General features: G+C 36.6%; 2 protein-coding genes across 3 annotated transcripts in view; both read right to left on the bottom strand.

Moving 5' to 3' along the window:
• LOC122798790 (zinc finger protein 271-like) overlaps positions 1-14479 on the bottom strand; it is a 651855-nt gene that overhangs the window by 216936 nt on the left and 420440 nt on the right. The gene's annotated exons all lie outside the window — the stretch shown is intronic.
• Positions 1-14479, bottom strand: part of LOC122798792 (zinc finger protein OZF-like) — a 117418-nt gene that overhangs the window by 102199 nt on the left and 740 nt on the right. The window contains exon 2 of one of the 2 annotated variants that reach the window (XM_044067903.1): positions 4073-4199. The exons of the other annotated variant lie outside the window; for it this stretch is intronic. Within the exon in view, the coding sequence (XP_043923838.1) occupies positions 4073-4199 (127 nt within the window). The remainder of the gene's footprint in view (positions 1-4072; positions 4200-14479) is intronic. 2 annotated transcript variants of the gene reach the window in all.

Here is a 14479-nt window from a genome sequence, read left to right as displayed (position 1 = left end):
GTATATTGGGTATACAGCTTTTAAATATGCTAACATATAACTGCAGACAGAGAGATTTGTGTCAAATGTAACATATTTATTTCTAGAAGGTAGTCTGCCAAAGCACCTCATGGAGGCTAGAAGCTCATCTATAGTGTCTGTGTTATTTACAGAGCCTTCAGACAAACATCCAGATATCACACAGTACTGACAGAACCCTCTTCAGAAAGTTATAAAATGAAATCTAATGCCCTATAATACCACAGACTGAAGGCAGAAGTCTTCCAAACAGTGCTATTCTGTGTGCCTCTTATTAAAACTACCTAATTAAAAACAACACAAAATTCAGTAACCAAATGTTGCTATGGGTAGTGAAAGTCACACTGCCACAAATTCAAGTAATTTTGTATCCTGAGTAAATATTTCATCAGAAACACAGATGAAAAAAAATCCTGGGAGCAGACACCATGTCTTTCTAACTCAAAGTCTAAAGACTGAACAAACATAATGTGCTGTAACACTGAACTAAATGCCATTGTAACACCCAATGCCAGTGCTTTTCCCAATACTGTATTGAATTATGGCATATCTATCCATGACGTGTAACTATGAGACAGAGCTCTGTATCAAGCTATGTACTGTCTGTCCATGACAAGTTACTATGAGACAGAACTCTGTATAAAGCTATGCACTGCCTGTCCATGACATGTTACTATGAGACAGAACTCTGTATCAAGCTATGCACTGCCTGTCCATGACATGTTACTATACGACAGAACTCTGTATCAAGCTATGCACTGCCTGTCCATGACATGTTACTATGAGAAAGAACTCTGCATCAAGCTATCCACTGCTTGTCCATGACATGTTACTATGTGACAAAACTTTGTATCAAGCTATGCACTACCTGTCCCTGACATGTTGCTATGAGACAGAACTCTGTATCAAGCTATGCACTGCCTATCCATGACATGTTACTATGAGACAGAACTCTGTATCAAGCTATGCACTGCATATCCATGACATGTTACTATGAGACAGAACTCTGTATCAAGCTATGCACTGCATATCCATGACAAGTTACTATGAGACAGAACTCTGTATCAAGCTATGCACTGCCTATCCATGACAAGTTACAATGTGGTCCAAATGGAGAGCCTCTAAAAGTCCATCAGATCACCTTTATTTTAAACAGTTAAGAAATGCCACCAAAAAAGACATTCTACAAGACAAAAAAAACTATTACCTTCACCTCCAACAAACCCACCAACAAAAACCACAAACGTTCTGGTCAGGCATCAACAAACTACTTCAGCCAGGCCATTCTAAAACACCTGCACCATTAGGATTCAACCATAATAACTCTAAGCAAATTCCTGATGCCTTTAATAACTATTTTACTGACGCCATTCAAACCCTAGCTAATACATTACCACCTATTACCACCTCCCCATTAAACACCATGAATAGTCCAGCTCCAACCTTTCATATACAACCTGTACCTACATCCCTCATTTGCAACCTCCTTCAAAAACTCAAACCATGCACCCCTTCTGCTGACTGTCTTCCAGCTGAATACCTACAAATCGCAGCTAAAGCCATTGCCTATCCCATCTCCATCCTTATAAATACAACAGTTTTGGAAAGCACAATCCCTTCCATATGGAAAGTCTCCCATATCATCCCTCTACATAAAGGTGGGACATCTACTGAGCTTTCCAACTTTTGGCCAATCGCCTTACTCACTCCAATAGCTACAATAATGGATAAATGCATCCACAAACAACCACTTGACCACCTTCTGCATAATAACTTACTTGTCAACTGCCAGCATGGCTTTAGACCTTTCCATAGCACAACAACTGCCCTTCTATCCTTTTCTGACTGTATAAACAAAAATCGTAACAATAACTCTCTTTCCTCTGCACTATTTATTGACCTTTCAAAAGCCTTTGATATGGTTAACCATCACATGCTTATTGATGTACTAAAAGCCCAATCACTGGACCCACAAGCAGTACACTGGTTTAAATCTTATTTAGAAAACAGACAGCAAGCAGTGCTTTAGGATAAAAATCTTTCTACACTCCTCCCTGTGAACATAGGAGTACCACAAGGCTCTATTTTAGGCCCGCTTCTCTTTTCACTGTTTATTAATGATCTACATGCAAAAATTCCTCAAGTCACCTGCATATTACTCATTAATAGTCCTACCAGAACTAATAAAACCAACAATAATGAAACCACCTTAGACTGGATTCTTACAGATAGGAGCCAAAGCCACTGCCTATCCCATTTTGATCCTGATAAATAGATCTATAAATGAAGGAATTTTCCCTTCTGTCTGGAAGATATCTCACATCATCCCACTACACAAAGGAGGCAATTCTAATGACTTCTCAAACTTTCGTCCCATAGCACTGTTATCACCTATAGCTAAAATCATGGAAAAATGTATCCATAAACAACTACTTAACCACCTTCTCCATAACAACCTACTTGCTAACTGTCAACATGGATTTAGACCTTCCCACAGTACCACCACTGCATTACTCTCCTTCACCAACTCCATCAAAAGCTTTTGACATGGTTAATCATAAACTTCTTCTGCACATACTAAAATCTCTCGCACATGATCCCCCTTCCTTAACTTGGTTTACATCTTCCCTAGAAGCACTGCCTATCCATGACATGTTACTATGAGACAGAACTCTGTATCAAGCTATGCACTGCCTGTCCATGACATCTTACTATGTGACAGAACTCTGTATCAAGCTTTGCACTGCCTGTCCATGATATGTTACTATGAGACAGAACTCTGTATCAAGCTATGTACTGCCTGTCCATGACATGTTACTATGAGACAGAACTCTGTATCAAGCTATGTACTGCCTGTCCATGACATGTTACTATGTGACAGAACTCTGTATCAAGCTTTGCACTGCTTATCTATGACATGTTACTATCTGGCAGAGATGAAAGGACACCAAACACTGACTAACTACATGCTGTACCCACATTTAAAGTCAAACTGGGGCTTTTAGTAAATTATTTCATCTGTACATTAACTGTACTAAGAATATATATCACCCTGAAAGGATTCTGAAAAGTGAAGGGGCACCTTGGCCCTACCATCAGCACTGCTACCTCATGATACTTGTTGCCAGTTCTCAGCTGGGCATTTGTTTGTGCAGTCTGCATGTTTTTCCTGTATCCATCTGGCTTTTCACCAGCAGAAGTAACTTCTGAATACCTATTACTTTTTTACTTTAAGTCTTCACTATTACATTCAGGTCAACAAAATCAAACTCCACTAACTTTAGACATACCATGTATCACCCTTTTTCTGAGCTGGTCAATTCAGTACAAGTGGACTGCTTGATCATCCTGAGGAAACACATGGCTTAAAAACAAGCCTAATGTCCACTAAGTACAATGTCATGAACATCTAAAGCATATCTCCTCAGGCCTCCACTGAAAATTGGCTCATTCGAAGTCGGACTTTCCCAGTAAACAAATGTTAAATAAATAAATTCAAAAGCCATGTAGCAGCAACACTGATATGTCCTTAACAGGTTAACTGTATAAACCTCATGGGCCTCCATTACAGAAGGTTTAAGATATTAGGGTGTGAGAAATCTAGCTTTCCTAGGTCTTTCTTGTAGTTTTTTACTGAATGGTTTGTGTGGCCTTTCAACCCTTTGGTTTGGATACTAATTTGAAAGAAGACTTTTTATTTACAAGACTAATAATATAAATAATTGCTATCTGAACTGCTGTGTGAGTACTTATAATATGTAATACAGGTTTTGTGCTAAATTCAGACTAAACATGTTGCTACCAGCTGAGTTTCCCAGCACTGAAATTTAAATTAAACATAAACAAAAAAAATTATGTAAAAACAAAAAATATATTATAAACGAAGGAACTGGATTAAGTCAGTATGACACACATTTTACTCTTCAGAAAAAAAGACTAACAGATACTACAAACCGGTAATGTTACACAGATTACCCTTCACAGTAACAGCACCATTGTTACAATTACAGGCTCCAGTCTCAAACATGGATGACACCTCTGATACCCCCCTTACCTACAGAAATCATGTTCTCATAGTTCTGTACCATCACCTCTCTGTGTAGCTCTTTCTCCTGTTTACTCAGTATTTCCCACTCCTCTCTTGAAAACTCAACAGCAACATCTTCAAAATTTACTGGTATCTGAAAACACATTGAACAAAGAGATACAGTTAAAACATTTCATTAGGAATGTAACCACCTATGTTGTTTAAAAGTGCCGCAGTTGCACAGGATGCTAATTTGCAATGATTATTGCATCTTATTTTCTTCACATAAAGTGGCAGGTTTATAAAAGCTCATCTTTTTCAGGAGTGTGTTATTAAGCAGGCTAACAAGTTTTATTTATTCCCACCAAGTGACACAATTTCTATGCAAATGGCATTAACAGAATAAACAAAGGTGTTACTTTGTACACTTTTGTGTATACTTTTAGTCTGAATCTCAGTACAGGGGTACCACTGGATTTATAACATAGGTCCTTAGCTTATTGTATTCATTCTGACTCCGTACATTATTTACTCTGACAACGATGATCAAAGTCTAGCATATTTTTGGCAACCAGATCATACAATCACACAGTACCAGTTTTAATGCATCTGTTAACTATTCCTTCATATTCAAGGATTCTGACATCTTGAACTACAATACTATACTTATATAAAATCATAATGTAAAACCATCCTTACTCTCTAATTAACAAATATTCACTACACTAGATACCTTTTCAGTGTTTATTTACTACCAATGTTGCAAGTTCTTGTTCTTGTATCTTTTCAGTTGACATCTGAACTTCCCACAGATACTTTTCTACATAACCCTGAGACTGCTTGCAAGTTTACAGCAAGTCATTCATCTGATCTGCCACAAGCAGTGGTAAATGACCACACATATATTAGAGACACTGCCACAAGCAGTGATAAATGACCACACATATATTAGAAACACTGACTGCCACATGTGGTGGTAAATGACCACACATACATTAGAGCTACTCCTGTTTCCTCCCACATTTCAAAGACATGCATCTGGAGCGTTTCTCTCCAGGCCTCCAGTGAAAATAGGCTCTGCCTTAGTCAGACTTTCCTGGTCAATAAATGTTAAATAAATAAATAGATAAATTGTATGAAACTCAGATTACGTTATAAAGTGATTTCAGAAGATGCATGTTATTGCACAACCTATTAATGTATCATGTTTAAGGAGCAGCACTGAAAAAAATCTAGTATCCCTCCATGATTTTGGCCTTTTGCTCCCTCACTCCCAGATTTTGTTTGTCCCCAGTGATTGTCTTTAGAGTGTGAATAAAGGTTTGAGGATGTACTGCATTTAGGCATCCATAATTTCACTGTGAGTTTTATGCATCATATACTTCTGAAAAATATTAATGCAAAATAGTTGATAGAACTTAACTAGGTTTAAGAAATGATGTGTAGTATATATCCACGATTTGTCAGTTTTACAACATGCTCCTTGTATGCACTTCTTGGATGCGTTATGAACCATTTGCAAAAATTAGCTTTCTCTTTGGTCTGTTATGAATCATTTGCAGAAATGAGCTTTTTTCTTGGGTCTGTTATGAATCATTTGCAAAAAGGAGCGTTCGCTTGGGTCTGTTCTGAATTATCTGTAAAAACAAGCTTTCTCTTGGATCTGTTATGAATCATTTGCAATAATGGGTGTTCCCTTGGGTCTGCAATATAATATTAGCAATAAGCATTTTCTTAGATATATGTTAGAAATCATTTGCAATAATTGCCTTGGGTGTATTATGTATCATTTGCAATAATGAGGTTTTTCTTGGATACGTTATGAATCATTTTCAATAATGAACTTTTTCTTGGATATGTTTTAAGTTATTTGCAATAATTATTTTTTCCTTGGATGCATTATTGATGATTTACAATAATGCTTATTCACATTTTGTGACTATGTATGGTGATGTTTATCACTCAGTCTTACTGAGTTACACATGTTTAAAGAGATTTCTGGCTTACATTCTCATCTTTTATGTGAATCATTAATTTTATTCAGAAGCAAATTAATGGCTGAATCACACAACAGCAAGGTACAAGCCTCAGTGGAAGGGGGTACAGAGTAAACTTTCTTACACTGCTATAATGCAACAACTCAAAATTGGTAAGATTCTTTTGACTAATGTTTGCCATCATACAAGCTTCATTTTACTGTATGTACAACTTCACAGTACACCTGTAAGTTACATTGAAGCTTTCTAATTACAACCCCTCTTTTTCTCTGAAGATGCTGTCTCTGAGAAGAAAAATTAAATGATCACGTTCCAAAGCAGATGGATGGTCACCCTTGATTAGGTAATGAAAAGCAGGTGTTGTCCAGGCTATGCATTTTGCAAGACTTGTGCTACTAATACTAATGTTGGACACTGAGGGATGGATGATCTGCAATGGCAGAAGGACACTGAAAAACACAAGATGACCACCAAACATTTGACTGGCAGGAAGGTGACAGAAATGTTTGCCACTCAGCAAACCAATTTTAAAGTATTGTAGGCTCAAGTAGCTTTTATGACCCTACATGCTAAAAAGATCTGAAACTGTCTCAAAATATTCCACAACACTGTAATGTCTTTTTCTGGTCTTGTCAGGTACAAAATATCATCTGCAAACAAAGCCAGCTTTTCTTGACTACCATACCAATTATATCCTTGAATTTCTGAGTTTCTTATTTTCTTTGCCAATGTTTCTAAATATAATGCAAATAATAAAGGGGAAAGAGGACATCCCTGTCTGAAAAAAATATCTTGGTTAGAAAATGCCAATGTTGATATGTCTCTCCCTACCTAGGCAATAGCGGTAAATTATGTACGCACACATGAACTTGTTTAGGAATACCCATACTTATGGGGACATGATAAAATGAAATATTTAGTAGTACGGATTAAAAATGTTTCTAGTGTGGCAGCTAAGGACATGTGGAAAGAGACTAAACAAAAGATAATACAAAAACTGAAAAAATTGAAGCTTTGTTATATGGATATGGATAGTACGATACAAGCAGTTAAAATGATTTAAGTCCCTTTAGTCTTATACACAGGTCAGGCATATTTCTATCAACCAGAGGAGAATGTGTGGATAGTGATTAATAAACAGCTGAAGGATTTTGTCTGGGAGGGGAAGATGTTGAGAATTAAGTACAATATGCCGATCCTTCCAACAGAATAATGTGGATTGGGATTACCTGATTTGAAGGGATATTTCAGAGATGCATAGTTTGGGTTCCTATACACAGCACAAACAGAAACCTATAATTCAAAGTGGAAAGGAAGGATGATGAAACAGGGGGAAGCTCAAGAAACAAGGAGAGAGTAGAATTTTGGAAGCAGACCTTCATGGAGAATAACAATAATACAGAATAGTACATTCATATAGTAGCAGAAAGCATTCTAAGAACTAAGCCAACACAGGACTGAATTAGGGAAATTCTGCTGATAGGGATGACTGCAATTAGGGATATAGACAATAGGCAAGTAGGGGATGGAATTTACTGCAGAAAACTGTCAAGAAACCAAGGTATCGGGAGCAAATAACTAGAGACGGAAAGATTATAGAATGGGAAGACGGAAGAATTTATTTGGACTGCAGGTTAGAGATACTATCAGGGATTTATATTAGAGTATAGGCAAAGAGAAAGAAACAGAGGGGTCCTAAATGAAAGACCAGCACTGGTACAGTTTTTAATAGAATCAAAAACAGAAGCTGCCATTATAAAAGGAATAATTAGTACAACATATAAAATATTGCACGATAACTATAAGAATCAATTAGAAGAGGTTGGCACTATGCCAGAGTAATCCTATGGCTAGGCTTGTAAAGGCCCCAGGGCCATTAGCCTAGTACACACCTATGAACCCATGAAAGGATGGGGAAGACAGACTGGATAAGCAATTCACAAAGACACAATGGGAGGATATATGTATGTCTCCCAAATATGCAACAAAATCTAGCAGATTTAGGATTTTTGCCAGGAAATGTTTACACAGATATTTTTATACCCCAAGTGGACTCCAGAGAATTTTTTCCTCAGGTAGACAGTAAATGTTGGAGGTGTGAAGGGGAAGAAAGAGGTAATTGGGAACATATTTTCTGGGAGTGATGTGAGTTGGCAGACTTTAGGGATTCCCTGCAGGATGCACTGTTGGAGATTTAGGGTGGGCAGATTGGTCTGATAAGGGAGATGATATTTCCTGAGCTATGACACAGAATCAGAATTGCCTAGACATGATAATGCCTTGCTGTGTATAATAATGGTGGCTGCCAAAAAATAAATTACTAGAAAATGGAAATCAAAATCTAAACCAACTGTACTGGAAGTAGTGAATATAGTAACAGAGATAAAACTAATGGAATTGAGATCTTTAGAAAAAGGTAGGAGAAAACTACACAGGAAAACATGGGAATTGTGGGAACAATACATACAAGGGAGGAATGAGGCCTAAAAGGCAGTAGAACTTAAGTGAGTTATCTAATGTTTGTGTGAGAAAGGTTGAGTAGATTATAAGTGATGTATAATGTTTGCAACTAGAAGTGTGTCAGTATGCTTTGTGATGTAAAATGCTTGCAACTAGGACTGTGTTGGTGTGGTTTATTTTCATTTATATAAATGTATTACTGCATATGTAGTAAGTGATAATTTAATGAAGATGTGTCTTGTTAAAAAAGCAAGAATTGAATAACTTATGTAATATTGCTTAGGTTGTATGATATACAGCAATATATGTGAAGTATAATGTATGTTACATTAATATAGTTTGTTTACTTTTATATGAATGTAAATTTGCATACATCACAAGTGATAAAAACAAAGCAAGAATTGAATAATTTCCGTAATATTGCTTAGGTTATATGATATATAGCAATGCTATATGTGAAGTATAATGTAATGTTAATATAGTTTGTTTACTTTGATATGAATGTAAATTTGCCTGTGTCACAAGTGATAATTCAATAAAGGTGTTTGAAAAAAAAGAAGATATTTTTTCAGAGGGGGTGTTGAGGGGCAGCAGCCTCCCCACATAAAAGAGTACCAAGCAAGTATTAACTCATGTCATACATTTTCCACTTACTATTTTTATTGTCATTTTAAATACAATTTTTGGTTTAAGTGTAGACTGCACTAATCAAAGGGATCATGCACTGTTTGGTTTTTGGAGCTATAATGCATACATATACATACAGTTTTTCTTGAAACAACAATTGTATATATGTTAATTATGTCTTACAAGTGACAGTCACCATATGACACTTTCACAAGTTATCTTGCTGGATGAAGAAGCAAAGTTAATCAGTTATAATGTTGCTGAAAATATTTTTGGTAGCTAAAAAAATGCATTCATAACTTTTTCTTACAGTTAAGTATCGGGAGTATTACCGCTCATTTCTTGAAGAGATTTATCACTTTATCCTGTGCATTATGTCAGAGCAGTTGCTGTCAATGCTTAATACTTTTGTGAGTTAGCCAGCTGGATGTGGGGGTCAGTAATGTTCATGATGCTGAAGGCTAGAAACATGTTGTGAATGCATTAATTTTAGCTAGTTGAAAAACAACGTTTTGTCAGTGTGACGATAGGAGGTACTGCCAGCCATGCCAGTCGAAGCAGGGCAGTGCATGTGTAACATATGCCAGCACAGCTGGCAACTACTTAAAACAGTGACAAAAGGCTAAAGGCAGGATAACAAAAGACGATGATTCCTCGGCTTGGACACACAGAGTTTATTCCAAACACAAATGAAACAGTACGTTAAGCGCTTTCATCTGAAACCAGACTTCTTCAGAATGTACTACTGAGTTCTCTAATTGCTTAAATAGAAGTCATCTGACTCAAATTTGGCGCCAAAACATAAATACACAATAAATTACATATATTCCTGCAGTGCTGTAATCAATTGAATAAGGCAAAGTATTATATAAAAATGAATATAAATTTACATGTTAAAATACTAAAATGCTAAAATACTACTACTCTCCCTCAATACTAAATGATACATGCTTTCCTAATTTCATTTATCTAAACAACTATAAAAATGCTATTGCAAGTATATAAACTATTAATAATGCTGCATAAATATAACATATGATGAATAGTACATATATAGATATGACAATTTGTTAAAACTGTACAAAAAGCTTCACAACAATAATGACAACACTTCTAACCAACTTAATTTCTCAAATTTAAAAATGGTTTAATACTAATGTTGTCATTAATACCTGGAAAATTTGTAATATATGTAATTTATTGTGTATTTATGTTTTGGCGCCAAATTTGAGTCAGATGACTTCTATTTAAGCAATTAGAGAACTCAGTAGTACGTTCTGAAGAAGTCTGGTTTCAGATGAAAGCGCTTAACGTACTGTTTCATTTGTGTTTGGAATAAACTCTGTGTGTCCAAGCCGAGGAATCATCGTCTTTTGTTATCCTGCCTTTAGCCTTTTGTCACTGTTTTAAGTATATGCCAGCACAGCTAACTGGAATTTTGCAAAGAATTATTATATGTCTTTTGTGTATCAAACTAATTTGTACAGATGCTTGTGTTTACAAATATATTTGTAAAGTTGCTAGTGTTAAAATGCATCAACATCAACAGTGTTTCCTGCTGGACAGAAAAGAAATGCACATGCATTATCATAACTGTTTAAATGTATGCATTGTAACAGCATATTTTGGAAGGGAAGAGCTTAGTCCACCTGACTTTGAAAAATATTCTTGAAATTAAATTACATCATGGGTTAAGCCATAAAAATGTTATCCCATAGTTTTGAATGGAGCCAGAGAAGCAATGTCTGTGCTAGAAAGTAGGTTGTACCTCCTCCAGGAAGACTGGAATGGTTTTATGACTTTCAGCAGCTGCACCACATCATAGCAATGCTCTTGTGTGTGTGTTATTGACACGTAGGTGCTAAGATCCTGGCAGTTTCTAGTGTTGGTGATAACATAGGAAACAGAGTCAGATGACCAGATGTATGTGATGTAATTCTGTACAGAAACAATGTTTTAATATTAGAGGAGACTGAAACCTCAGCAGCATTCTGTACTTTGTCTTGGATCTGACAAGAAGGACCACTCACTCATCTTGCTTCGCTATATTCAGTAGGTAGGAACAGTAATTCTTTTAGTCAATCAGGAATAGATAGTGAGACTAGCTAAATACTGTTTTTCTATAAATGTGTGAAACTTTTCATCGGTGTTATTTAATTTCCTGTAGCTGAAACTCTGGTGTTTGCTGTAAATATATATTTAGTATTTTCATGTTTTTTTATTATTTGTTATTAAATACATTTAAACTTTTCATTGTGGAGAGACCATTTTAGAAAAATATTTAAGTTTTGAGAGTATTTGCACATATTTATTTGGTGATAACTCTGGCCACTCCTGAAAGCCTGGCTGTTTGGTCAACATTACCATTTGTATTAATATTAACTTCACTCAGTATAATTGGGTACCCTTTTAAGAGCCTTATAGTAACTGCCTGATGACAGTGAAACTACCTTAAAGTCTGGGCAAAGTTGGTAGAATGGGTAATCTGTGTCAACCTTTCCAGATGTGTGTGTGTGTGTGTGTGTGTGTGTGTGTGTGTGTGTGTGTGTGTGTGTGTGTGTGTGTGTGTGTGTGTATGCGTGTATGTGTGTGTATGCGTGTGTGTGTATGCGTGTGTGTGTATGCGTGTGTGCGTGTGTATGTGTGTATGTGTGTATGCGTATATGTGTGTGTGTGTGTGTGTGTGTGTGTGTGTGTGTGTGTGTGTGTGTGTGTGTGTGTGTAAATTAAATCTCAAAGAGTGTGTGTGTGTGTGTCAGCTATTTGGAGCAGGGATACAAAGCACTGGTTGCACGGAGAGGGTACTGGTGGACTTGGCTGGACACTCAGCTGAGGACCTAACCCTACAGCTGTGCCAGTGGGGAGTCTTATTGGGGACCTGGAGGAAGACAGATACAGACACCCAGACCCTGGGCTGTGTGTATGACCTGTGTGCTCTTAAGGGAAATTGTGCTTGATGCAGAGAGGCCTGCATCTGGAAATACTGAGTGTATCAATTTGTATTCCAAGTGAACATCCCTCTCCAGTATCAATGGTGAGGATTCAGGCTCCTTGATTACTGGCCCAGAGCGAGGACATCACAGTCAGTAACATCATATAAGATTTATTTTACATTTATGCAGCTGTATTGTATTTCACAGAGTTGCTGTCACTTAGATTCTGCCCATCAATGCTACCACACCCTCTCCAGACCGTATGAAAGAATGTCCAAAGCTCTACAAAAATATTTCACTCTGGGGAGTGGGGAGCGGTATTTCAATGCAACCTGAATGCCTTCAATGAAACACTGAAAAAAATCAACCATTTCAAGAAACTACTGGCACTTGTGTTAGAGATGCTTGCCAAAGTGGAATACTGACTAAAATGCCTCATTGACTTATGATAAATTATTAAAGCGTTTTTATGCAGTCAGAGAAGTAAACAGGTATAACCAGCTATAAATATGAAACAAATGACCCTTAAATATGCAAAATTGCAAATATTGTAGTATTTTGCAGCTCTAGTAGCCTTCTTCTAATATTTACTATTACTATAATATTTACTATTACTATCTGAAACTTTCTATCAAGTCTTTAAAGGTCAAAGGTTATTGTATAGCATCCTTGGGGGTTACAATTGAAAAGGGAAAGTCAGCCAATAACCCTGTTATAAAAAAATATATATTAAACAACAAATAGCAGATGCACAAAGAATGCTGAGCAGCACTGTACCTTCTTAAATGCTCAGTATTTCTCACCCATGTTTTATCCTGAACACCTTGGGTGTTTCCTTTTGGAGTTAAGCATTACAGCAGTAAGGCAAGGTAGACGCTGAGCCATGTTACCATGGGAACAGACATTGTGTTGATTCTGCAGTCTACTAATTACAATACTGGCATGTTCTAATATTTTTGATAGCATATGTCTCTCAGTTTTTAAGACAGTAAAATATCTCAGTGTAGCCACATGACGTAAACGATGCCTCTCTCAGTTTCAGTCTTCAAAATCAACTTAACTTAAGGTTATTTGTGAACATCTTAAAGTTGTGTATAACTACTCCATACAGACGTGTCTTATCCTTTACATTTTGGCTCCATAGTGCTGAACAGAAGTTCTCGTTTCCTATGTACGGTTCACCACTTTTTATCCTTTGCTGTCAACTATACTGTTTGATCCGAGCTAAAGAGGAAGCCAGACATTTCAAAAGCACAAACATAATTTATATGTGCAAGGAAGAGATTAAAAATGACAATCATTTGAAATGCCAGGACCTACTAGGGGAAGTCCTGACACACGGTGACTGAATGGCCTAAAGATCAGAGTCCTGAGTCCAAGATGTCATTTCTAGGAATACTCTTTATCTGCAGATTGATGGTCTCGGAGATGGTATATATATATATATATATATATATATATATATATATATATATATATATGTATATATATACACATATATAAGTTTGGAGTTGAGGGGACTTCTCCCACCACAAAAAGAAATCTTAAGGAGAAGAGCAATTTTCCAGATTCACTCCTCTCCTCGGCATTTTGAGTGCTGCAATTTCAATAGGGAGCCATTTCAAAAAATTTTCCAGCTCATACCTCTCAACTGTACAGATTTTCGTAGAATATCCAGATTTTTACCTTACATTTTTGGTCTTTCCTGATGAAATTTGATTTTCTTGCAAATCACTTGGATGATCTGAGAATTGAAATCACTAAATAATGACATACATTGTGTTTCAGCCTTCATATCCTATATAAAAATGCATGCTAAGAGACATTCTGTTACTCTAGCAACTTTCTATGTTTATAAGAGCAATATTTAAAGTCTGTCCCTATTTTTGAGCCTTTGTACCCCCATTCTGTGAGGCTTTGTCCAGATTTTTTGCACCAAGAGGTTGAGAGGTATGCTTAGCACGAGTTTCTCTGGCCTGGGTGGTGTGCAGCTTATCTGTGCAATTTACATTATAGATTTATTTTTGTATATTTTTATAGCATTCAGGTCCTTCTTTAAACACAAAACCTGGTACATGTTGCATAGGTATCACAAATTTCCCTTGCTTTGAAGATTCTCAGCAATTTACAATATTACCAGAGCCATGATTTTCATTCAACATTAATCGTTCAACCATAACCATACTCCAATTTGGGGAAGTGGAGGAGACAATGCCTATCTTGCCAATAAATGGGTATAAAGAAGAGAAAGTACTCCCTGATGGGGGTAACAGCTCATAATGAGCATACACATGCACACACAGACAAACAGACACAAACATGCACGCACACACACACACACACACACACACACACACACACACACACACACACACACACACACACACACACACACACACACACACACACACACACAC

This window comes from Protopterus annectens, chromosome 3.part1 (genome assembly GCF_019279795.1).
Source record: "Protopterus annectens isolate FY-2018-M chromosome 3.part1, PAN1.0, whole genome shotgun sequence".
NCBI classification, from domain to species: domain Eukaryota; kingdom Metazoa; phylum Chordata; order Ceratodontiformes; family Protopteridae; genus Protopterus; species Protopterus annectens.
Note: the sequence above shows the minus strand (reverse complement) of the source record. Positions and strands in the feature narration are given on the sequence as shown.